The sequence below is a fragment of the Meleagris gallopavo genome, chromosome 7, assembly GCF_000146605.3.
Source record: "Meleagris gallopavo isolate NT-WF06-2002-E0010 breed Aviagen turkey brand Nicholas breeding stock chromosome 7, Turkey_5.1, whole genome shotgun sequence".
Taxonomy (NCBI): domain Eukaryota; kingdom Metazoa; phylum Chordata; class Aves; order Galliformes; family Phasianidae; genus Meleagris; species Meleagris gallopavo.
This window is the reverse complement of record NC_015017.2, coordinates 14,777,473-14,803,783: the sequence shown is the minus strand read 5'-3', so window position 1 is coordinate 14,803,783 and position 26,311 is coordinate 14,777,473. Positions and strand designations below refer to the sequence as shown.

General features: G+C 36.3%; 1 protein-coding gene across 1 annotated transcript in view; it reads right to left on the bottom strand.

Moving 5' to 3' along the window:
- The window catches only part of TTN (titin), a 235,702-nt gene that overhangs the window by 67,268 nt on the left and 142,123 nt on the right, over positions 1-26,311 (bottom strand). The window contains 52 exon segments of the mRNA XM_031554287.1: positions 419-718; positions 826-1,122; positions 1,215-1,532; positions 1,620-1,919; positions 2,021-2,150; positions 2,253-2,285; positions 2,373-2,521; positions 2,931-3,239; positions 3,766-4,195; positions 4,650-4,840; positions 4,942-5,250; positions 5,349-5,648; positions 6,501-6,794; positions 6,887-7,171; positions 7,273-7,569; positions 7,658-7,957; positions 8,345-8,647; positions 8,747-9,121; positions 9,215-9,517; positions 9,612-9,911; positions 10,353-10,631; positions 10,731-11,036; positions 11,140-11,336; positions 12,420-12,525; positions 12,618-12,917; positions 13,151-13,450; positions 13,547-13,662; positions 14,215-14,401; positions 14,512-14,808; positions 14,900-15,187; positions 15,286-15,407; positions 15,498-15,675; positions 15,866-16,013; positions 16,146-16,297; positions 16,563-16,847; positions 17,390-17,504; positions 17,595-17,782; positions 18,121-18,423; positions 18,551-18,853; positions 18,950-19,219; positions 19,732-19,998; positions 20,094-20,218; positions 20,325-20,733; positions 20,835-21,113; positions 21,199-21,465; positions 21,593-21,859; positions 21,954-22,122; positions 22,264-22,361; positions 22,505-22,771; positions 23,276-23,399; positions 25,074-25,216; positions 25,959-26,085. Of these exon segments, the coding sequence (XP_031410147.1) occupies positions 419-718; positions 826-1,122; positions 1,215-1,532; positions 1,620-1,919; positions 2,021-2,150; positions 2,253-2,285; positions 2,373-2,521; positions 2,931-3,239; positions 3,766-4,195; positions 4,650-4,840; positions 4,942-5,250; positions 5,349-5,648; positions 6,501-6,794; positions 6,887-7,171; positions 7,273-7,569; positions 7,658-7,957; positions 8,345-8,647; positions 8,747-9,121; positions 9,215-9,517; positions 9,612-9,911; positions 10,353-10,631; positions 10,731-11,036; positions 11,140-11,336; positions 12,420-12,525; positions 12,618-12,917; positions 13,151-13,450; positions 13,547-13,662; positions 14,215-14,401; positions 14,512-14,808; positions 14,900-15,187; positions 15,286-15,407; positions 15,498-15,675; positions 15,866-16,013; positions 16,146-16,297; positions 16,563-16,847; positions 17,390-17,504; positions 17,595-17,782; positions 18,121-18,423; positions 18,551-18,853; positions 18,950-19,219; positions 19,732-19,998; positions 20,094-20,218; positions 20,325-20,733; positions 20,835-21,113; positions 21,199-21,465; positions 21,593-21,859; positions 21,954-22,122; positions 22,264-22,361; positions 22,505-22,771; positions 23,276-23,399; positions 25,074-25,216; positions 25,959-26,085 (12,505 nt within the window).

Here is a 26,311-nt window from a genome sequence, read left to right as displayed (position 1 = left end):
TCAGTACCTCGTTTCAGCACCTAGCCCAATTCTGAATGTTTTAAAGATATTTTACTCTTGACAAACATTACTTCTACATCACTATTGCTCAAATTTCTCTTTCAAAACTGAAGGCAGCAAATTGCTGATCTATAATATCAATAATGTCTCAAACACAACAGAATGACCTAACTCTTGTAAGATAAAACCTTATCTGTATATTTACAACTTGATAAACTCAGAGATTTTATTTCAATATATTTAACAGGGAAGTATTTTTAGATACCACACAACCCCTAACTACTACTGATAAAATTCTTCAAGCTACTCTAGAGAATTTACTTCAGTGGAGAAAAATAATAGCGGTATATAACAGATGTCATACACATATCAGTGTATGAAAATATCTGATATAATTTGAAAACAAATTTCCACTTACTGAAAAGGTTTCTTGCTGTTTCTGGTTCACTGTCCAAAGGTTCTCCAATACCATACTTATTTTGTGCCATAATGCGGAACACATACTCATGGCCTTCCATCAACTTGGGAATCGTGAATAAGCATTCCTTGGGCTCATTTGTAACTGGTACCCATGTCCTCCTATTTGCTTCTTTTTTCTCAATAACATAGTTTGTAATCTTAGAACCACCATCATCTAACGGAGGAAGCCATGATATTGTCATTTTGTCAGCCAAAATGGATTCAAACTTAATTGGGCCCACTGGAGGTCCAGGACGGCCTAAAATATAAATTTTTATTAAAGAGGAATTAATTCAAACACTGTTCAAATCAAGTATCACATGAACGTTTATCAATTTATGTAACATAAGAGTTTTTGATATCTACCCAGAACATTTAGTCTCATCTCCTTTGAAGCAGTTCCTAAATTATTTACAGCTGTTATAGTATATAAGCCTGTATCACTTCTGCGAGACTGTTGAATCAATAAAGTGCAAGAATCTTCACCAACAATCTTGTTGACATGTTGGTCATAAGACACTGGTTTTTTGTCATCTGGTTTCTTTGGAGAAGCTTTTTCCCAAGTTAGTGCTGGGAAGGGTATGCCCTTTATCTTGGCCACAATGTTAACATCTGTTCCTTCTTCAACCTCCATAAATTCTTTGAGTTCAATAGATGGTGGGCCTACAATGAAATGCTGATAAAAGTTAGCATACAAAAATGCTTCATCAATTGTAGAGTAAAATTCATATTTATTGGTATTAGCCACTACTTACACGTTTGGTCTTTGACAACAAGTGGACCAACAGTAGCTGAAGGCCTGCTAGGACCTGCTATATTTACAGCCTTGACTCTGAATTCATATTCACCACCTTCTATAAGATCCTCAACAGTAAACTTTGTTTCCTCCACATCACGTCTGTTGCACTGTTTCCAAGTCTCTTTCACTTCTCCAGTACGATCCCAGCGGAGACATTCAACATTATAATGAGTAACAGGAGCTCCGCCATCATTCTTCGGAGGTTTCCATGTCAAGCTCACTGTGTTCTTGGTTACAAGGCCAATCTTCAATTTAATAGGTGGATCAGGAGGATCTTAAGAAAGGAAACAGAAACATAAATAAGTTCACTGTACGGTATCATATGGTTTCAAGTAACTCTATTAATTTTGATTTCACTTACGGATTGGATCCCTGGCTGTGGTCCGTTGGATAGTTTCTGCAGGAGGGCCAACACCAAAACGGTTTTCTGCACGTACCCGGAAGAAATACTCTTGACCAGATATGAGATCAGGTACCACAAAGGAAGTGCTTCCACAGTTTGCATTGACTTTCGTCCAGGCTTTCCCATCGATAGTTCTTTTTTCAATAACATATCCTCTGATTCTATCTCCGCCATCATCATCTGGTATCTTCCATGAAAGTTTGCAACTACCTCTTGTGATATCACTTACTTTTAGGTCTTTTGGTGGACCTGGGACATCTGTTAAGGTAAAAGCATAACAGAAACAATGTTACACAAGTATGTAGGAAAAAAAATCCCCAAATCTACCATCTGAACATTTCAGTATGTGTAAGCCATACCAAGAACGTTGACTCTGATATGTGCTGTTTTTTGTCCTGCTTTGTTTTTTGCTGTTATACTGTATCGTCCTGAATGACTTCTGTTGCACTCAGGGATGATTATCACTGAACGTGTATCAGTTGCTTCCACCTGCAGATCATAGAAAGAAAGAAATGTATAGATCAACTTTAAATGTCTATGTTCGAAAAATTTTGCAATACTAAAGTTACAAAGCAACTAAAGTTGCTTTACCTGAGCTTCTTCAGGTACATTATGACCTCCCTCCTACAAATAAAGGGAATAAAGCAAATATGAAAGGATGTACTTAAATGTCTAGAAATAGATTAAGAAAAATGTTTTTCTTTTACTAACCTTTGCTGTTGTCTTTGCTTTTCCTTCAAATTCCCAAAATGATTTTGGAACTGGACGACCTTTGATAACAGCTGGGATTTTAATTGTTGTGCCAGCACGACAAGAGAGAAAATCTTGTGCTTTAATATCAAGGAAGATTTCTGGTTCCTCTGGAAAAAATAAAAATAAAAAATAAAATTGTTAATAATTTTTCAGAGCTGCTGAAAGTAAATTTCTGCCAGAACTAGTCTAAATACAGAATGTATGTTTATCTGGAAAAGGTGGTGTGTGTAAAAAGTGAGCTGGGAATTATATAAATAAATTTGTTGTTGCAATTTCATCACAAAATACAAAGTACTTCTGGACTATGGCTGTGGGAACTCATAAGTGTTCTCAGAAGATCATGCTCTTATAAGCGCTATATAAATAACACTTTCCAAAGTCTCATAGTCTTTTATTACATTCCTGTTCAATTATTTGCTTGTTATTGACTCTGCTTGCTTCACATCCTGCTCAACTATTCACAGCAGTAGATAACATTTAGATATAAATACCTAAATGAATTTCTTCAACACTTACCTAAAATATCTTGGATAGGTATGTCAGATGTTGCAGGACTTGGTTCTGATTCTCCAGCAGCATTTACAGCTTTCACCCTGAATCGGTATTTTCTGAGCTCTTTCAAATTGGGAATAACACATTCACAAGTGGGAAAGAGTTTGTCTCCTTCATTCACCTTTTTCCAGTCAGTACTACCTTCATCTTGCATTTCAACAATATATCCTTTTATTGGGCTACCACCATCCTTTTGTGGAGGCTTCCATGCAAGAGATACAGATGATTTGGTCTTGTCTTTGATCTCTGGACAAGATGGTGGGCCAGGCACAACTTGTAAAACAAGAGCAAGTAAAAGCAAAAATTACCTGAGAGTTAGTACTTGTGTATAGTTTTCTTAAGAGTTTATAGAAGAATGCAAACATTTTCAGTGTTTTTCTGCCATACACAGAGCATATAACCCTAGAACATGTATAACAATTACATATATTACACATATTACTGAGGAATTCTTTAGGTAAAAGTATACATAGATAAACAATAAACATTGAACTCTGACAGTGAAGAAAAGTAATTATATAAAAATCTGATACTGAATTCAAACAAGTATACTTGGCAATATTTGTGATAGCGTAATCACAGTTATATGTATATAAGTGAAAGGGTAATAGTTTAAATAAGCCAATTATTTAAAAACGAGTGAAAAATAGAAAATTAGGTAACTACTTTGCATCAATAATGTTGTTCTGGTTTAATGAAAACAAAGCATTTGATTAATTGCACTAAATTCAATGTTAACAAAAGTACCACATTCTATTTTGATACAGACCTTAAAAGTAGTCACAAATTTTATACTTACATATGGGATCTGCTGCTAAAGCAGGATCTGATGGTTCACTGGGTGGGCCAATTCCAGCCAGATTTTCAGCCATAACTCTGAATTGATATTCAACACCTTCAGCCAAGCGAAGCACATTGTACTGTAAACCTTTTACTGATGGTTTCGTTACTGGAGCCCTATTAACACGTGACCAGTAGACACCTCCCACCTCTCTCTTCTCCAACCAATAGCCAGTTATTGGGCTGCCACCGTTGTCCAAAGGAGGCTCCCATGCCACCAGCATTGATGACCTAGTGTGATCTAAGATTTTGGGCTTTCCAGGAGGTCCAGGAAGGCCATAGGGATCCTTAATAACAACTTTTTCTGAGAGGCATTCATCACTTATTCCATATTTGTTTACAGCTCGGACTCTAAATTGGTATTTTTCATTTGTTGCAAGATTCCACACCTGAAAAATAAGATTTTATTCAGTATGTACTTATTTTTCAGAATCAACTTATTTGTTATTATTTAGGGGCTTTTAGCTTTGTATTCTACCTTGGAATCTCACTGATATCATGATGTGTATGTAACTACATAGCTGCATGCAGTGCCTTATTTCATGTGCACACAATCAAATGTAAAAAAAATGTCGTCAGTTTTCACTTTGCAGTTGGTGAAGCTACAAGTAATACTGGAAAATGGAAAAGAAGATGTCTTCTAAATTCACATGAGATTAAATAGTGAATGAGAAAATTTTGTTTTGTCATGTGAGGAAAATACATACACATAATATGTATATTCATAGTTGGGCAATGTGCATTCAGTAATTATGCACTATAAATGGACCACTAGAACATGCAAGAGGCAGTTTTTATTGCATGCTGTCATACGGAAGTATATCATAAAAATAATAAAATTACCCCATATCTTCTGTCTACAGCACTGTTGGAGACTTCTTCCCACTCTGACTTCTTCCTACTAGCATCACGTTTCTCAATAATGTAATGGGTAATTTCACTACCACCATTATCAAGAGGTGCATCCCATGTTAAATAGCACGATTCTGCTTTAATATCAGAAACAGCAAGGTTTCTTGGTGGAGAAGGACGATCTATATGAGAGTAAGAGAACATAGAACTGCATTAAGAAAAAGTCAAAAGCATTGTAGTAGATAGTAGTATCTACCGTTTTATTGAAATGTCACATCCTTACCATATACTTCAACATGCACATTGCGAAATGCAGTGCCAAGACGATTGGAAGCTCTCACAGTGTAAGTGCCTTTATCATCTCTCATGGCTGCAGGCAGGGTAAGTTCAGTTTTTGCCTCACTTCTTGATACTTCTTCCTTTGTTATCTTAAGTGCACTGGATGTTTGGTCAATTAAAACTTCATTCTTGTCCCATTCAATCTTCGGCATTGGCAGTCCAGTCACATCAGCAGGAATATTAACTGGCTCGCCTGCCTTCACTTTGATAGTATCTCCTCTCACAGCTAAGCGTAATGTTACAGTTGGAGGTACTGAAAAGCAGAAAATGGTAAAGAAGTTAGGAATGAAACAGAAAATGTATTGCATTATTTTTAAGGTGTTTATATGGATTTCTTTAAACTAGATATACCTTCATCATCCTGTATAACTACATTGAGGGGCAATGACGGTTCACTCTCTCCAATCTCATTAACAGCTTTGACACGGAATTCATACATATGGAGTTCATCAAGTTTTTCAACGAGAAGAGACGTGGTTGGACAGAGCCTTGGGTTCACTCTTTCATAATCTTTTGAATCATGCCTCCTCTTCTCGACAATGTATCCTAAGATAGGACTACCGCCATCACTACGTGGAGGCTTCCAATCAAGTGTAATGGTTGACTTTGTCCTCTCTGTGTACATGAATCTCTCAGGTGCTGTTGGAGGACCTATTAACACAGATAAATCATAGTGAAAAAAATATAAAATACAATGTCAGTTACTCTGAAAGTAATGCCTCCCATTTATTTTTATGGAAACTACAACAGATATAAAGAGCATAACGTTATTTGATAGAGCAAATTCTCAGCTACGAAACACTTTTTTACCACAGTCATCACCATTAACTGCATTTTTGTCAGCTATGAACAAGAGCCTGCATCTTGTGAACAAGAGCTGCTGTGATGGCTGGTAGGAAAATATTGCACATGCAGTCCAGCTTTTGTTGTGCTAACATCCACTGTTTGGTGTCCATAAACATTCAGCAAGTGCAGATGAATGACAATGGCTGTAATTTTTTCTGCATGGAGGAATTCAGTCCCACAACTTTGCTTCATATGCACTTTGTCAGGTAGCATTTTATTTATTACTTTATCTCTGCTGCCATCTATCACACAGCAACAAAATTTAACAGAATATGGGAAGGTTCAACCTCTACTGCCTTATCACCAACATCTGCCTCTGATGTCCAAGACCAACACAAAATAGGAGGCATTACTTTTGGAGCAGCCATTGATATTTTAAATTGTATGACTACAGTAGTTACAATAGCTGTGGCTTTTCAAAGTCATATCTTTCATGTGCAAAATATTTAAATATGTATGTGGATAGTAGAAAGTTTCTAATATATGTAGATGAAATGGCAACAATCAGTATCTCAGTAAGTACCAGAATTTTATTACATAAAGAGACATAGTAGTTTTACACTCTGTTTCAGAAATCTGAGCAAATAAATTGTGAAAGGCAGTCAAATTATCCTGATAGGGAGAAAGAAACAAAAAACCATAAATTAATTATCTTACCTAATGGATCAACTGCAAGAATTGGTCCTATTTCAACAGCTGGACCGGTACCAAACTTGTTCTTGGCACTGACACGAAATTTATATTCCTGCCCTTCAACTAAACCTGTAATATCACATTTAGATCTTTCTGTGTCGATAGCTAGTCTCCATGTATGCATTTTGGCATCTTTCCGTTCAACAATAAAGCCTATGATATCACTGCCTCCATCATCTTCAGGATCAGACCAGTTAAGCAAGCACATCTTTCTGTTTGTGACCACAGGCTTTAGGTCAAGTACTGGTCCAGGAACATCTGAAAAAATAAAATCAAACAAGTACAATAAAGCCCAAAGATTATTTCATCAAAAGAGATGCTCAGCTGATTTCAGAATTTTTTTTTCTTACCAAATACTTCTACTCTGGTTCCCGCTGATTTGGAACCACTACTGTTTGTTGCAGTAATTACATATCTTCCATGGTCTTTTCTCAATGCATTCTTAATGGTTAATTCTGATTTTGTGCCAACATTTTCAATAACAACTCTATCTTTGTCCAATTCACCCTCCTCCACAGTCCATACAATGGTGGGAGCAGGACGCCCTGTCACAGTAGCAGGAATTTTAATTGTTTGCCCAGCCATGATCTGAATGCCTGCTTTGACAGAAACGTCCAGCTCAACGGTAGGAGGCTCTGAAGAAGAAAGAGAGATGGTTCATTAGTTCAAGGGAAAGATTCAAGTACAGCTTTTAGACAGCTGGAAAAAAAATTTAAAAATATTATAATTGCCATACCTTGGGGTTCTGCAACGGTTACAGGTTCAGTTTCACCAGGTGGTCCTTCACCAGCTGCATTAAGTGCAGTAACACGAAGTTTATAGTCCGCACCTTCTCTGACTTCTTTTACAGTATACTGTCGGATCTTAATGGGTTTCTCTGTGCAACGTGACCACTCTTTTGTTCCCATTAGTTGTTTGTATACATGGTAACCAGTGATATCTCCACCACCATTATACATAGGAGGTTCCCATTCTAACTCAATAGAAACTGAGGTTGTATCAGCAACCCTTGGAATGGGTGGACCAGGTGGCACTACAAAATAAGATACGTAAATCAAAATTAAAGGTTATGAATCCTATTCTGTCACTAGTCTGCTAACACATTTTGTTAAGCTACTTACTTATTGGGTCTTGTGCAGTTTTTGGATCTGATGGTGGACTAAATTTACCAGGACCAGCTGCATTTTCAGCACAAACTCTGAAGATATAGGTTAATCCTTCCAATAGTCCTTCAACTTTTAGTTCCAGAGCATTCACAAGGTTCCTGTTGACTCGAGCCCAATGAGTGCTATTAATTTCACGTTTTTCAATCCAATATCCTATGATTGGGCTGCCATTGTCTTTTGGTTCATTCCATTTAACCAACATACTGTTGCTGGTAACATCTTCCACATCAGGCTTATTAGGTGGATCTGGTGGAGCTAAAAGAAAAAAATTACAATTTTGTAATCATTGCTGAATTACTTAGAATTTACTCAGAACTAAGAGAGAACAAATATATGAGAAATTACTAATTTTAAGGAAGTCTTAATTATCTTGCTGTCTTTGATTCCTAACTGTAACCAGTCATCAAACTTATGGTGGTTTTCTCTTTTGGTAAGAATATGACTGTTGTTCTTATTTTTTTACTACTGAAATTACAATGCTATTCTATACTTCCCTTTATATCTATGGTTTAAAAAAATGCAATAAGTAATAATTGCATTGTCGAATACTCTTCTGGGAAACTTTCACATGGACTGAGTGTTCTAAGAGTCTGTAGATTAATAGCAGTTTTCAGAAAAGACTATTTCAAAATTAAAACTTACAGAAAGGATCTTTTGCTGTCATTGGTTTTGAAACACATGGTGGCCCTGCTCCAACTCTATTTTCAGCAAATACACGGAAGAGATATTCTTTCTCTTCGATCAGTTTTGTTACATGGAATTTACAATGCCTGAGTGTTGAACTGACAGTAACCCAGCCCATTTCAGCTTTTGTGTTGTCTTTCTTTTCCAGTACATAGTTCAGGATTTCACTTCCACCATCATCAAGGGGAGGCTCCCATTTGCAAATGACAGAATTTTTCCTCATATCTTCAAATACAAAGTTGACTGGAGGCCCAGGAGTATCTGTTAGTAAAGCAAGAAAAAATGATGAGCACTAATGTACTTCACTTCTCACTTAATGCTTTGAACAAGTAGCTGGTTACAAGTACATTCACTACACACCTAACACATTAACTTCACAGGATGCTTTTGCAACACCATGATCATTTTCCACTTTAATTGTAAATGTGCCATGGTCAGCTCTGATGGAGTCACGAATTGATAGTACAGACTCTCCTTCTTTATGGTTGTCAATACTTGTACGTTCTGGCAGTGAAAGCTGAAAAGGTTCCTCTTCTTCAGTTACACCCTTCTTCTTCCTAGTATATGTTGTTACTCTCTTTTTGATTTCCTCTGGTCTGATAACTTCATCATTCCTCAGCCAAGTGATAGATGGATAAGGTGATCCTGAAATATGTGCCTCAAGTATGATCTCATCACCTTTCTTCACCTCAAGACCAGACTGCAGGTTTGCAGCAAGGAAGACTTTGGGAGCCTCTGTAATAACAATGACAAATGTAGAGTAGAATCCACTCACATGTTTGAGGATGAATGGCAATTATAACAAACAATCAAATAAGCAATTCATACCAATAGGATCCACAGCTTTCACAAAAGGAGTAATCCGAGAAGGCTCACTAATACCAGCAGCATTCTCAGCACGAACACGAAATTGGTATTCCTTCCCTTCCTCAAGACCTTTCACTGGATAGGTTAATAGAGGTACCAGATATTCATTGCATCTTTCCCATCTCTCCTTGCCCTTAGCAAGCTTTTCTATTATGTAGCCCATAATCTTGCTTCCGCCGTCAAACAGTGGTGGTTTCCATGTAAGCGTTACTGACTTTGATGTTGGATTATGGACCTCAAGGTCAACAGGAGGATCCGGAGGCTCTGTGAAACAGCAAAAGAGGTATTACACGAGTGAAGAACACATGAAGATTTTAGTTAAAATTCAGCACGGTAGGTCACTTAGCAGTAGACTTACGTTTTGGATCTTCTGCAATAATTGGGTTTCTTAGTTCAAGATATTCACCTCCTCCAATTTTATTGACAGCTTTAACACGGAAGTAATATTCACTGTTTGGAATAAGATCTTTGACTTGCCATGAGAGTTTATTTTCACCAGACATTACTGGGATATATGTTCTACGACCAGCTTCTCTGCGTTCCAGAACATAATGCAGAATAGGAGTACCACCATCAAAGTCTGGAGGTTCCCACGTTACCTTACAAGAATTCTTAGTTACTTCGCTTGCCTTAATGTCTTTACACTGTCCAGGTGGACCTGTAATTATAATGAAGTTATTTAATGTAACATTTAACTAAATAGAAGGGAAATGTAGTCCTACAAATATGAAATTATACTGTATTTCACTGCTTTAAAGAAGGCAGACCAAACCCACAAATGCTGGCTACAAAGCATATATAGGAACTTATATTCCTAAAGGTAAAAAAAAATCTTAATTCTTATAAGCTTTTTAAAATTTATATGATGATTATTCATAGTAATTGGACTTTATGCAGCCACAGACTAGTAATATCAATTTAGAATAAAGTGTATTTTTGGTGAGATTTTGTTATATTAATGCAGTGAAGGCAATATGCAGAGTGTCTGAGTTGAAGTGATAAATCCACATGGCAGAAAATGGATTTTCTAGTACTTCCATCAGTTAGTGGGCTCAAACAGATACAGGCATCTCTCCCAGAATGAAAGATGTCTAGTTACCTATGACTTTGACGTTGACAGAGCCAGTTGTTGATGCCAGTTTGTTCTCCAGTGTAATTGTATAAACACCAGCATCAGCATGAACACTCTCTATGACTTCAAGCAATGCAGAAGTATAGTCACTCTTCATCGTTGTTCTGTCACCAGCTTTCAACTCTTTGCCATCTTTGTGCCATGTGATTGTTGGGGATGGAACAGCTCTGAAGGGTACAGGGATACTTAATTTCTGTCCCTTAACAACAACAATATCATGAGTTTTTAGATCAATGGTTGGATTACCTGTAAAAATAAATTTAATATTATTATAAATGTACTGAACACTAAAGACTTTTTTCAGTTATCAGTTATATAGATTTCAGAAAGAAAATCTATTCTTACAGTCCGGGTCCTTGGTAACAACTTTTTCTGAGATGTCTGATGGCTCACTGGCTCCAACAGCGTTGACTGCTCTGACTCTCAGCACATATTCCTTGTCTGGAACAACACCTTCCTCCACTTTGCATTTTAGATCTTTTATTGGACGAGAATTGATTCGCATCCATTTTTCTGTTCCTGCTTCACACAACTCAACATTGTACCCAATAATAGGACTTCCACCATTCTTCTCTGGTGGCTTCCATGCAATGCAAATATGATTTCGACCTGCATCCGTGACATGTAAATCCTGAGGAGGTGAAGGAGGGCCTGTAAAAATAAAAAAGATGTTTTATTTTTCGCTCAGAATTATCTGTTCTAGCCAACACATTGCTTCCATAGTCCATATGCTGTATGTTATAATACTACTTACTTGTTGGATCTTCAATATGAATGAGATCAGTTGGTTCACTGGGATGACCACAGCCAGCTTCATTTTCTGCACGAACCTGGAACTGTACATCTATGCCTTCGATGACATCAGTCACTCTGAAATTGCAATCTGGACCAGCTGTCTTGCCAGCTTTTACCCAGCGGGTGGCTAGTTTTTCCTTCTTTTCAATAACATATCTGAATAAATAGGAACAAATAGTATCAGGAATGTCAAATATGAACATTTCAGATTTCCTGCTCATTAAAATAGTGTGAGATTTCAATGGTTTGGCCAATGGAAAAATAAAGATAGTAATTGGTGACAGACTAAATAAGCATTATTTCACATATCAGCAATATAGTCCTAATAGCCTTAGTAGCTATTAGAGTAATGGGGTTGCCACTGATGACAGAGTAAATCTGGAGACCCTATTACTGAACTTCTGCTGTGTTCTTGGGTTTTGTAGAGCTGCAGAGGTGAAGAACTCCCATGCTACAATTATATATTTGCTAGTTCAGACAGCAGTGGATAAGTTCTATTGAAAATGTCTGTAGATATTATCTATGAATACTTCAGTTATCTGGATTCTGTTTACAATAATCTATGGGATGGTAAGAAAGATTAAATGATTTATGTTCCTTCAAGCAGATCTTTTAGTTGTTTAGGATTATATTTACTGTGAATGGGAAGAAGAGGAAGAGTGAAAATATAGAGAGAAAAATCTAACTGCTACTAATCAAGGTAAATTTCGGAGAAGAAATACTTGAGAAACTAAAGAAAAGGAGAATTTAGAAGAAACCAAAAGGAGGAAAATAGTCTGAGAAAAGGAATAAAGAGAAGAAAAATAAAAAAGATGATGCTTTGTACTAGCTCAACGTATGTAGTTTTACCGAGAAACTCAGGCAGAAGAAAAATGTAACAGTATTATTTTGTAGATTAGGAAAAGTAGCTAGAGCTCCACCTAGAGCTGGAGACTATGTCTGCATTAAAGTTTAATTTTGTTTTTACAACTCAATTTCATCTCATTTAATTAGATCCTCTTTTTGAGGATGTTTGGACACATTCATTGTTTATGCACATTAGATCATTTCTATTTTATAATTTCCACTTTTAAAATTAAACTTGTACTTGCTGCAACCATAAAATTGCTTCTGTCACATAAATTCATCTCTCTTCATATAAAATGTGTCCATTTAAAATTTAAAAATTTTGACAGAAATGTCTTCATTTATGAAAAAATAATCCACAGAAAACGCTACACAATCATAAAATGAGCTTACCTTTGAATTGGTCTGCCACCATCATTCTTAGGTGGTTCCCATTTCAAATCAACATGACCTTTTGTCACTTCAACTACTGTAAGAGCATATGGAGGCCCAGGGGTTGCTAAACAAAATACATACACAAATTAGTAGAAAAGGAACCCATGAGAAGTCAGCTATTCCATTAATCACTCTGAAAGCAAATCTCAAACTTACTGAAAGTGTCTTTAGCAAGCACTGAATCTTCAATTTCACAGTAATCACTCTGCCCAATGGCATTTTCAGCAGCCACACGGAAGACATACAATGAGCCTTCAGTCAGCGGGCTCACTGTGTACTTGGTATCTTTCACTGTTGTATCTACAGTCTGCCAGCCTTTTCTCCTTACGTCTCTCTTTTCAACAATGTAGTTGGTAATTGGGGAGCCCCCATCCTTTTCTGGCACTGTCCATTTAAGATCTGCTGTGTTTTTAGTAATATTAATAACCTCAAGCCACCGAGGAGGAGAAGGAGGATCTGTAAAATAATAGTAAAAGGAAAAGCAGGTTGCTATCTTGCCCAGCAAAGATCCTGGAAGACAGAGAATAATATTGAAACTATGAAAACTTCTTAGATGAACAAGGGTAGATTTTAATATTTAGTATGTCTGGAAATGTTCACTTGGTGCCTACAGAGATAGGCAGACATGAGGCTTTTTAAAAAAGACTGAGTGTACTTGCAGAAACAGCACATTCTGAAACAATACTTACACAGCCTCTCCTTGCACAGCACAGGGTCACTGGGTTCACTAGGCTCACTCTCTCCAACCTTGTTCACAGCTCTTACACGGAATGAATATTCTTGTTTCTCCATAAGCCCTTTGAGGAAGTGTTCAGTTGTGGGAACTCCTTCAGCCACTCTCACCCACTCATCTGTTCCAGTCTTTAACAGTTCAATGACGTAAGATTCAATCTTTGCCCCTCCATCATGTTCTGGCTTTGTCCAGTTCAGGAATAATGACGTTTTGCCAACATCCTTCACTGTTGGTTTTCCAGGGGGCCATGGTGGATCTAGACAAGAGTTCAGTAATAATTAAATGATTGAAAAAAAACCCAAAAACTTTTTTTTTTTGTTAAATTAGAACATTCAATATATGTTTATTATACCAATTGGGTCTTTCACTAAGATTGGCTCTGTTTCCTTGCTTGGTTTTCCAGGTCCTGCAAGATTCTCTGCCAACACACGGAACTTGTATTTCTTCTTATTTGTAAGACCTTTAACTCTGGAAATCAAAATTAAGTTTGATTAAAACAACCCACATGTTAACTCCTACCTAAAACAATATTTTCTATATTCTTTATAATTAGAAAATCTGAAAATAACCAAGTTACAGCTAATGATGCTATATGAAACATTCAGAATAGGCATATTGCCAGCAGCAAAACAGTTTGCTGAGATGTAGAAATAAATGTACTGAGAGCCATCTCACATTTCTGTTTGTAGTCTGACTTAGCTAATGCAAATATCAGGTTTAAAAAATGGGATGTGGGCAAACTGATGCAGAAGATGGTTTTGTTTGTTATTTTTGAATGTCTCATAAGTAATCACAAAGCACAGATGTTAGTAAGCATAATAGAAAAAAAAGAAAAAAATAAGCAAGAATTCAGTTTTCTGTAAAGACATACTTCTTTACCAGATAAAGTATGTAACTGCATATTAGTTAGATCTAAACTTAAAGAAGCAGAGAAAAAAGAACAGTCATGAAGTAACATTTGTTTAAGGCTACTTTAAAATGTTTACATCTCATTTTCAGTCTAAAGTGACTATATCTTACTTGAATGTTGTATCTTTCACTGGCATTTTATTGCATTTTATCCATTTATCCTGCTCAGGATCGTATCTCTCAACCCAGTAGCCAGTAATGGGGCTGCCACCATCCTCATCTGGTTCATTCCATGTTAGGGTCACTGAATCTTTGGTAACCTCTATAGGTTTGAGACCTGTTGGAGGGCCTGGTGGATCTGTATAAATTAATAAATGAAAAAAGCAAAACAAAACAAGACCATTACACATGCATTTTCATAGCTGTTAAAATTTAACATTTTCAAAATTTAATATTTAATTCACTAACCAAAGGAATATTTTGCAATGATGGGGTTACACTGTGCTGGCTCCCCAATACCATACATGTTCTCAGCACTGACTCGGAACACATATTCCTTATGAGGAATTAAATTGGTAGCTCTGAATGAAGTGTCCTTGATAGTTGATGACAATTTATGCCATATTTCACTGTCTGTAGCTCTTTTCTCAAGGACATAGTTTGTAATTTTAGAACCTCCATCATCTCGGGGAGGATTCCATGTCAGAAGGCAAGATTCATTCGTGATTTCTGATACATCAAATGCAGCTGGTGGACCAGGTTTATCTGTAGGAGATGGGATGAAAATGTTAATCTGCTTGCATATCTCAATACATTACTCATGTTTTTAATAACATATAAAAAAATACATGCATACCGAGAACATTAACTTCAACAACAGCTGTAGCGCGTCCACTGGAATTTACGGCTTCTATAATATAGGTTCCACTGTCACTCCTCTTGCTGTCTGTAATAGTGACTGTAGAATGATCAGGTTTCGTTTCAATAGTGATTCTATCATCAGGTCTCAGTATTTTTTCAGCCTTGGTCCAAGTAATCTGGGGCTCAGGCTTTCCAGTTATTTTGGCTGGCAGCTCAATTTTAGTTCCAGCTTTCACAGTGAGTCCAGCGAGCAGTTTCACATCTAAGAAAATTTCTGGAGCCTCTGATTTAGGAGACAATTGAAACGTTGTTATAAAAACAATATTTCAGAGACTAGTAAAAATGAAGTGGCTATTGTAATTAAGTGATAGAAGTAATTACCTTTCGCATCAATGGCCTGAATATCATCTGTTGGCTTGCTTGGCTTGCTTGCTCCTATTCTGTTCAAAGCCTTAACCCGATATGCGTACCACTCTCCTTCCTTAAGTTTTGTTACTTCCATTCTGTTTGTTAAAAAAATAATACAAATTTTTAAAGAGGCTCAGATGGTGCAGTTAGTTAAAAGGTTGTAACTATAGTGTGAAGTTACTTACTTTGTTTCAATAACAGGCTCCCCACATATCTCCCACTTATCTGTGCCACGTTGTGATTTTTCTACCAGATAGCCCTTGATTCGAGCACCACCATCATATTTGGGAGGTTCCCATGTTAGGAAGATTCCTTTTGATGTTGGATTTCTCCATTTAACATTCTCAGGTGGATCGGGCACCGCTATTAAAAATTAAATACATATGGTATCTTAGAAAACAATCTAAGGAACTATTTTTTTGTTTGTTTGTTTTAATTCGGTTTATTATTTTTATTTTATTTATTATTTTTAACATATTTTTGAAAGGAAAATCAGCAAGATTTTCAAAAACAGTCACCAAGAAAATGAGCAAGTGTGAAAAAGTTGACTCACTTGCTGGTGCTGACATATTTATAGGTTCATCAATATATGCAGGCTCTCCTGGGCCACACTTATTGCATGCACAAACTCTAAATAAATATTCTTTTCCTTGGATGAGGTCAGGTACAGAGAACTCTTGGTCCATGACATGATCCATAACCTAAAGAGAAGGAAGAATCCATTGTGCTTCTAAAATGTATTTCCAAAGAGTTATTACAAAATTATGACTAAGTTCAGCAGCATGTGGAAACAATATAGCAAATACAAAAGGAATGATAAAGAATGAACATACCTTGATCCATGTTTTCCGGCTTACTTCACGTTTTTCAATTATATAGTCAATAACTGGACTTCCACCATCATCTTCTGGAGGTTCCCATGACAGCTGTACTGTACTCCTGCTTACATCCACAACTTTAAGTTCTTTTGGAGCACCTGGGCGAGCTGGAAATCACAATAATTTTATTGTTTTCTAATCAGACATTGTCAGATGATCTTTATTTTATCTATCTGCCAAAAAACTTGCTGTACTCAGTTATTCTTCCTAAAACAGTAAACAGCTGGCTGTTGAAGATAAGAAAAAAGCTTTTGGGGGGTTTAATTTCTAGTCTGTAGTTATGTTTTCATACTCTTGGCTTACTGAAAGTTATGTGATTTTACTTTACTAATCTAACAACATTAGTATTAGAATATATACATGTCCACTTACCAATGACATTAACATTGATTTCTCCTGAAACAGATGATACAGGGTTTTCTAATGTTAAAGTATAAATTCCCTTGTCTGGACGTTCACTTGGAGTAATTACAAGTTCTGCAAAGGTGGCAGTGGTCTTCATTGTTACACGATCACCTTCTTCTAAGACTCGGTCACCAAAAGACCATGTGGCAGTTGGAATAGGATAGCCGGTGATAGGAACACGGATCTTTATTGGTTCTGGAACAATAACTTCTAGTCCATCTTTAAAAGCACTTAGGTCCATTGTAGGTCCAACTGAAAAAATGGAAAATGAATTCAATTAAATATTTTCAAATGTTCTTAAAATGGCTAATGAAAGCTGTTTTGAAAGGATGATTCTGAATGCATCTGAGCCAACACGTTGTAGCTGTCTAGGCCTAGCTGTAGCTTATGAATTCCTCCCTTTCCCAGCTAAAAATCTGTTAGAAATATGATATCTTAGAATTATTAGATAAAAAATCTAACCTATTCTTTACAGTAAAAACTTCATATTGTTTTGATTTCTTTCGTGTATTCTCTGACTTTCTTTCCCTCAGATATCTCCCATCTTCCACATATCTAGGTCAGGAGACAAAAGGTCATGTCTTACTCTCCAGGCAAGCTAACGGGTCTCTGCCTAATACAGCTAATTATTGGTAGGATTCTTAATGAAGAGAAATAACCCAGAATCTCATAGGACTAAAGCTCTTTCTGCTATTTAGTATCACAGAAGAAACACGTACATCTGAGCCACAAGATGCACTTCAGCTGTGCACCTTTTCTAATTAATTATCTTTGATAAACAGCACATAGCTTACCAAAAGGATCATCTGCAGTTAATGGTCCGATAGCCTCAGCTGGGTCAGACACCCCAGCTGCATTTTCTGCTGAGACTCTGTAGTAATAACTAGACCCTGCTTTCAATCCAGTTACCTAAAAAGCACAAATAATTTTTTAGTAACTCATTAAAAATTAACTATACATTTTTGTTGTAGTACTTTGCTGATGAGCCAAGCATCTCACCTTAAAAGTAAGCGCTGGTACTAGTTTTGGGTTACAGCGGATCCATTTGTCTGTTCCTTCTTCCTTCCTTTCAATAATATATCCTAAGATTGGACTTCCTCCATCTTGGAGAGGAGGTTCCCATGTGAGCTGCACTGATGTTTTTGTTTGATCTGAATGATCAAGGTTAATGGGAGGACTTGGCCTCTCTGAAAATAATTTGAGAGAAACAAATCTTAGCAACTGGTAAAGGATTATAGTTCAGCATATCAGTTGTCTGTATCTTATGGTACTATTTTTAAAGTTGCATTCCTTCTATTTTTTAAATAAAGGTTGTCTCATAATTTCAGATAAAAAATATCGGCAGTTCTTACTGCACCAAATGCTCGTAAGATACTTCTGAAATGTTTAAACATCAGAATTAGGAAAAGTCTAGCTGAACATGTTATTTTCAGTACACACATTTCTCTAATTGCTTCTTGGAACATTCTAGTACATGTAATATTTAAATAACCAAATGTAATCACAGTAGTACTGGCATGCTTACCAACTGGGTCCATAATCTTCACTGCACGTGTAGGATGACTTGGTTTGCCAACTCCAACTATATTTTGAGCTCTAACTCTGAAGAAATATTCTTCATTTTCCACAACATCAGTCAGGACAGCTGACAGTTCATCAGCTCCAGTGGTCATAGTTGGCTCCCATTTGATGGAAGCTCTGTTACGCAGTTCAATAACATAGCCAGTAATTGGAGATCCTCCATCATACTCAGGAACTTCCCAGGTAAGGGTAGCACCAAACCTATTCACATCAGTAACTTCTACATTTTGAGGAGGACCAGGAACGTCTGCATTTCATTTTATGGAGAAAAAGAAAAAACAAGGGCGTTTCTCTATCTATTGTTACAGTAAGTAATGTTTTGTTTTTCTTTCATGCTGTCAAAAAACACCAAATTTTTCATAACTTCTGCTCACCAAATTTGCTTTTAGCTTCCACAGGTCTCTCTGTTTCTATTGGCTCACCAGTACCCACTCGGTTCCGTGCGCTTACACGGAAGAGGTACTCAACTCCTCCTTTCTGAAGTCCAGTAACAGTGTATTCACAATTTTCAGCATGATCAGTGGCCACAATCCAAGTCTTACGCTTGATATCACGCCTTTCAACAACGTAGCCAATGATTTTACTTCCACCATCACTTTCTGGTTCTTGCCAGGCAAGGCCAACTTCACCATCATAAGTTTCAGTGACTTCCAAGTTTCTAACTGGCCCTGGAACATCTAACAAATACATAACAATAATTTAGGTGATTGCATCTTTTTATTTTATTTGACTTAACTAAATGTAAGTAAAAATTTAATAACAGGAGCACTTACCAATGACCTCTACATTGATGAAAGCTTCTGCCTGGCCATGTTTGTTTCGAAGTACAACCTTGTACCTTCCCTTATCCGATTTCTTTGCTTCATAAATTTTGAAGGTAGTACAGTCATTTGTTGTATCAACAGTTGTTGTTGGCAGACTTTCCTCCCCTTTCAACCATTCAGCTTCTGCTCTTGGGTAGGCATCATATGGAACAGTCATAGTTAAAGGCTTCCCAACATCAACCACCAGGTTTTGATCACCAGTCTTGATTCTAGGTGCAGCTAAGGAATATCAATGTGACAAATGAGTACCTCCATATTAAAAGAATAATGCATGTGTGGTAAGCAAAGAAGCAGCTGTAGAAAAACAAAAGGAGCTGTTAGGTGAATTCTAAACAAGTTCCTTTATGTATTCATTGGATTGCTCCAGAGACCAAGAAAATCAGGGAAAGCCAGAGAAGATGGAGCTGCTTTTTGAGCATTAATTTAATGTAATTTACTGGTCTAAAGTTGAATAAATGAAGCCATAACTCATATAACTAAAGTGATCATGTCAAATAATTTTTGCTTTTCACATCTGCAGTGACCTAATGAAATGGTTCTGTCTTCTGTAAACCTCAATTCTTGCTCTTACTGTAGACAATGAAAAATGTCCTATAATTTCCTCAACAGCATATGCCTAATTGCATATTCTCTTTAATGCAACTGTTTGAAAGAAGAAAAACAAAATTTAGTTGAAGACTTATTTCACTAATCTTACATTTTATAAAACAAGTATGAAACAGAAAACTTACCAGCTAATTCAAGTTTAGCTCTTGCTTCCTTATCTTTAGCAATAAATCTGTATTCCCCTTGGTCACGAGGCTTTATCTCGCACACCTGCAGCCTATGGACTTTTCCTTCACTCATCATTTGATGTTTGTCTCCTTGGATGATAATCATGTTGTTTCTCAGCCACTTGACTTCCACACCATCTTTGTTCAGTTCAGCCATGAAGATGACATCTGCACCAGGAGCTTCATAAACATCTTGCGGTGGTCGAATAATCTCCACAGGGATTTCTGAAATGAATGTCAATTCATTTAGGGTTATTTGTCTATCATTTCTACTATCACTAAATAATGAAGAAATTAATTCTACTTAATTTTACAAGTACCTTCAACAAAAAGTCTTGCCCTAGATTTTCTGTCATCCACTCCACAGGAATATTCACATTCGTCATCTAGTCTACAGTCTTTTATGATTAATCTGTGAAGATTTCCATCCTTTTCAAACTGATATCTTTATGGAAGAGAAAATAAGTAAGCAGTATTTTAATTTCCAGATAAAGACAGAAAGTAAAGTGAATATGTTTAACATATGAACAAGCATAATAAAATATGCGTACTTTTTGCCTTCTTTGATTTCTCTGCCATTTCTATACCATTTTACACTAGCTTTCTCCTTGGACAGCTGGCAGGTAAAGACAGCATCATCAAATTCAGTGACAGTCTGGTCCTGGAGATGTTCAATGAAATCTGCTGGTGCTTCTGTGATGAGAAGTTCTGCAACAGATTTGTCTTGTCCAGCAGTTACAGTGTATTCACCTTCATCTTTAAAGCCACAGTCTTTTATGATGAGTGAGTGTTTGTATTTATCAATTTTATACAGAATACGCTTGTCAAAGGTGATCTCTTCACCATTCTTTGTCCATTTGAGAGTTGCATTAAGACGATTGACTTTGCACCAGAATGTGACGGTTTTCTTTTCCATGGTCTCAATGTCTTCAAGAGGTTCAACAATTCTAAGGTCCTCCTCTATTAAGAATTAAAAAAAACCAACATGATTAATTTGCATCCTGTGAAATCAAAGCAATGGTCATTGAATAGCTGTAATATAGTGAAAGTTTTTTTTTTACCTAGTACTGTTAAGGCAGCAGAGCTCTCGGCATGTTCCCCTCTGTGGTTTGACAGTGAGATACTGTAGGTAGCTTGATCTTTCAACTGTGTATCCCTGATTCGGAGAGTATAAACTAAATCCTTCTGGACAATAATATATTTTGCACTATCAAATATTGCCTCGCCATTTTTGTACCACTTCTCTTTGGCACCCTCTTTATTTACTTCACAGTTGAAGATAATTTCTTGACCCTCATTAACTTCTTGGTCCTTAAGGGGAGTTACAATCCTGAGTTTTTCTGAAATTGAAAAAATGGAAGAAGTAATAAATCACGTTGTACAAGAAATGCAATAAAATACGCACAATGATAAAACAAAACCTACCAATCACTGTCAGACGTGCTGTAGCTTTAGCTTCACCAACCATGACAGAGTACTTTCCTGCATCTCCTATAACAGAGTCTTTAACCACAAGTGTCCTCTTTTTGCCATCTGAAATGATGTCATACTTATCACTGGGTTCCAGGACTGTGTCACCCCACAGCCATTGTACTGTTATTGCCTCTTTGGATACTGAACAGGCAAATTCAGCTTTGTCTCCTTCAAGAACTTCAAGATTTTGTGGTCTGGTAAGAAATTCTGCAGCAAGTTCTAAAAATAAATAAATAAATAATTTGTACACATATATCATTTTATTTCTCTTTTTATAAAGAGAATAAATGTATTGATCTAATTAATCTCTTTTTTCAGAACAGAGACAAAAAAGTAACTCTCTTACCATGTACAGTAAGTTTTCCTGTTGTACTAGAGCTTGGTAGTTTGCAAGTATATTTGCCAGCATCCTCAGGATGAGCATTACGTATGACAAGAATTCTCTTTCGGCCATCAGAAATGTATTCAAATCTACCACCATCAGGCACCTCCTCATCTCCTTTAAACCAAGTAACTTCAGCATTAGGCTTTGAGATTTCACAGATCAACCTTACAGTCTCATTTTCATTTACTTCAAGATCATGAAGATTTTTTGTGAAAACAGCTTCTTCCTCTGCAAAAAAGAATTTGGAAAACCAATTAAGATCTTACATCAAAATAACATTTTTTCTTCTTTACAGATTAGATTCTGAAAATAATGTGTTTACCTATCACTGTAAGAAGGCCAGAAGTTCTAGCTGTTTTTGCTTCACAGGCATATTCAGCTTCATCATCAAAGAGACATTTACTAATAACAAGAATGCGTTCTGCCCCTTTGGAAATTATATCATACTTCTTGCCTTTTCTAATTTCAATGCCATCCTTAAACCACTTCACCTGTTTTAAAACAAATTGACATGGCTATTAAAATTAACATGCTCAGCACAGATTTCAGCTGTGTGTTCTTTTGCAACAATTTTAAATAAAAGCTCTAGTTGAAGGAACTACTCAAATTAAAAAAAATAAAAAATTATTGACCTTGACACCTGGGCGAGAAATTTCACATTCAAACCGAGCAGACTCTTTTTCTTTAACTTCAAGGTCAGTTAGTGGCCTCAGGAACTCAACACGAAGAGCTACAAAAAAACCCAGAATTTTTAGTAGAGGAAGACCCCAGATAAAGCAAAATAAATTGCTGAAATGTATATTATGATTTATTGCTAATCATAGTACATAGTGTCTATAGCACTTATTCCATAGAAAATTATAAACTACTTACGTTCGACATTGAGAAAACATGATGTCTTAAAATCTTTGGCATCACAAGTATATGTTTTTGCATCATCCAGCGTGCAGCCATGGATAACGAGTTTTCTGACTCTGCCTTCAGAAATGATATCATACTTCTTTGTTTTATGAACTTCTTCTCCATTTTTAAACCATTTTACTTTTGCATTTTCCCTTGAAACTTCACATTCCAGTATTGCAGTGGCCTCCTCTTCAACAGTCTGATCCTCAAGTGGTTTAGTGAATTCAACTGGGGGTTCTGAAAGTAGACAGATTTTTGGTAGAAAAGATCTAAATCACATCTGGCCTTCTGCTAGTACAGAACTTTCCATGCTGTTTTACTTTTTTAATTGAATAATCAACAGCACTCTTGAACTTGTCTGTTGAAGTTTTTTTTTCATAATTTTCCAGATACTTGAAAGACTAAAAGCAAGTCTTAACTAGATATTGTATTGGTGTGTCATACTGAGGCCATTTGAAAGTTCAAATCTGCAGTGAAGCTGTAGAAACCCTAAGGAACTGATTGATCGGGAGACATCTGTCACATTTCCACTATTTCACTATTTCATCATTTTCTCAACTCTTCCATGAAACATCAAGATTTTAAAGGGGTATTTTTAGTAAGGAAATTTATTTAGCATTCTAATGTTGTATATATGAGTCTTCTAATTTGATATATGGTGTACGCTGACATCCTATTGTGGGGTGAAACATGAATGGGCCGTTAATACTGGCTACGGTATAATTAAAATGACTGACTTACCTTTCACAAAAAGATTTGCCTGAGTTCTGAAATCTTTTGCAGTCAGTGACACTTCTCCAGCATCTGTTAACTTGACATCTCTAAGAATAAGTGTGTGAGCTCTCCCTTCAGCACGTGTGACAACCTTATAAAGTACATAAAAAATACTTTTGTAAGTATCTACAACAAAGATTTGAGAAACATTTAATGAAATAGTTTTTTTTTTTTTGCTGTTGTCTACAGTTTTTTTTTTGTTTCCTTCTATATGAAGTTCAGATAATTTCCTTATACATATGCTAAATATAGCTCAAAATAAAAATCTTCTGAGGATTTTGAGAATCATTTCTGCTTTGTCTTTTCACTTACAAAAATCTGAAATTTTATTTTTATGCTTATGCTATTATTCTGTCTACATCTGAAGTAAAAAATTTTACAGAAATACAAAGCAGCTTGGTCCCCCCCTTTTTCAAGTGCTAGTTTGACTTTCTATTATTAAATTTTGTAGAAAATTCTGCCTGAAAAAAATATCCCTGTTCATTTATAGTTGAAAATTCTTGGTAATCATGCATTTTAATAAGCTACCTCTACATAAACATTCCTTCACAAATTTCAGCTATAGAAAAATGACAGTTTTAAGTAGATACGCAAGCTGAATAAAAATCTCGAATTTTCAAGTAATTGAAAGGATCATACAGAAATATTAAACTTGTGATAACTTGCCAGGCAGTAATAAATACGAAGCCATAGCAGTGATTAATAGTTTTCAACATTTTTTTTTCTAAACTCAGAAGTAATCACTTTGGTTTACTAAATGTCCCATTTGTTGAGTTTCAATTTTGCCTATCTGTTCATAAATATAGTAAATTGGATTGTCACTCCTCTGATAATTGTTTTCTTGTCTTATTTCTATATGTTTTAATGATTTAGATTTCACTTAAGCAAATTTGGTAAAGCTCAGGAAGATTTCAATACAATCTGTTAAAACTACATTTAAAAGTAAAAAATATATACTGAAGTATCATTAGGAGCAAAACTACAGGTTCTGAAACTTTGCTACATTCTATGATCCCTCGAAGGTTTGTTTTGTCTGAGATTTACAACTTACATCTCCACTTATATTCTCATTACTTCTCATTACTTCTCATGGAGAAGAGCTAATATGTAAAAAAAAAAAGTACTCTTAAAACCAGTCATACCTATTTTATTTTATGCTTTGTATATTATCTCCCCCTTCCATTAATTTTAAATGTTAAACTGGCTACATTCCAGACCGCTCAGATCTCAAAGTTAAGAGCCAGCACTTGATGAAGGGTTAAAAATAGTTAGTGAGAAGTGCTGGACAAGCAAATCTGCTCAGAAAGTTATCTTGAGTGCCAGAACAAATGCCTGAAATGGAATTTGAATCCTCTTAATCCCCTTATATGCAGAATTGGACTGCAACTCAGCATTCAAGAAAAAAAACATTTCCTGAAAGCACCTTTCAAAACTCTCTCACAGTAGCTGCAATTAACCAGAGGAAAAATAATTCATCATCCCTGCAACAGCATCTTGCACAGAATCAGGCACTAAAGTCTTAGCTTCCCTTTGTACAAAATGTAGTATTTCAAATCCTCCTTCTTTTCCAGGTAAAATATTCCATGTCTTAGTCAGTGAGAAGTTACCATTCAGCACAACAGCAGTGCTGTGCCTTAGTATCTCTACTAGCAGAAAGTAAATTAAAAAAAATAACAAATATAAATAATAAATAAAAAAGTGGAAGAGAGATGAAAGGGAGGAAGGAAGACGAAACGTAAGGGAAAATAAAGTTTAGTCTCCCTACCTTATCACTGGGCTCCAGTTTCTTTCCTTGCAGGTACCACTCTACTGGAATTCCCTCGTAAGAGAGTTCACAATCAAAAGTTGCAGATTCCCCAGCTGTCACTGTTACATCCTTGAGAGGTCTCAGCAAGCCTATTACTCGAGCTTGGTAAGAAGACATCATTTTCAGATTAGTCACTTCTACCCAAGAGAGAACTGCTGCCCTTATGTACTAATCTCCATGGTGGCTTCCCTCAAGAGAGACAGACATTGCAGTGCTGCTCTTTTAATTCTCTAAATAGAAGGGGCCACCCTGGGTTTTTAGGGGAAGGGCTAGTGACCAAAAATTTCCTATTTGCAGAGCATGCTTCTTTAAATTGAACAAGGTCAGCAGGAAAGTTGCTGTGCATCTGTCTCTCTGCCAATCCTTGCATGCCTCTTGCTAGATAAGGCATGTGTTTTCCAAAATAGCGAGGGCTAGGATTGGAGTAGGAAACAAGTGGTCTTCAACCATGTGGTCTGTCCCTGTCCATCACGATCTTAACCCTATCCCCAAATATCACTGTGATCCCCTCTTCTCAAGTTAACACGATATTTTAATGCTGCAAAGCCTTCACTGTGATACTTTGATTTCATAACTACATATGATGCCAGATCATGAAGAAACGTTCACGGCCATCTCCTTACTTTTTTTTCACCTATATGAATAAACTATATCCAACTTATAATAACTAACTAAATAAATATCAACGTTCTTTAATTAAAGGATAAAAGAATAGCTTGAGCTACTTGTTCTAGAAAAAATTGGCTTGGGTAGATTACAATATACAGATTTGTCCACTCATACTAAAGAAGTTTTGAGTACGTAAAACATTCATACGTTCATAAGTGTTTCAAAGACACTTACGTTTCACTCGAAGGTGAGCACCAGATTTGGCATTTGCTGCTTGGAAATCTACTCCACCAGCTTGATCTAAACGTACATTGTACAAGGTAAGAAAGTGCTTTTTGCCTTCCTCCTTGATTTCACAGTCCTTCAAAAAGAAAAGTGAAATAATTTTTTTCAGTATCTTGTTTGTGTTCCTCAGCAGACCAGCCCATACTTCTCCTCAGACCATGCATCTGTTATGTTCTCCTACACTCAGAAAACTCAGACCCACTGCCCCTAACATACTCCATAAACATTCATTCATAGTCTGCTCCCTTTCTTTTCCTCCTTTCTAATGCAATCCGGAAAACATGCAAGAGGCAGTGTATTTA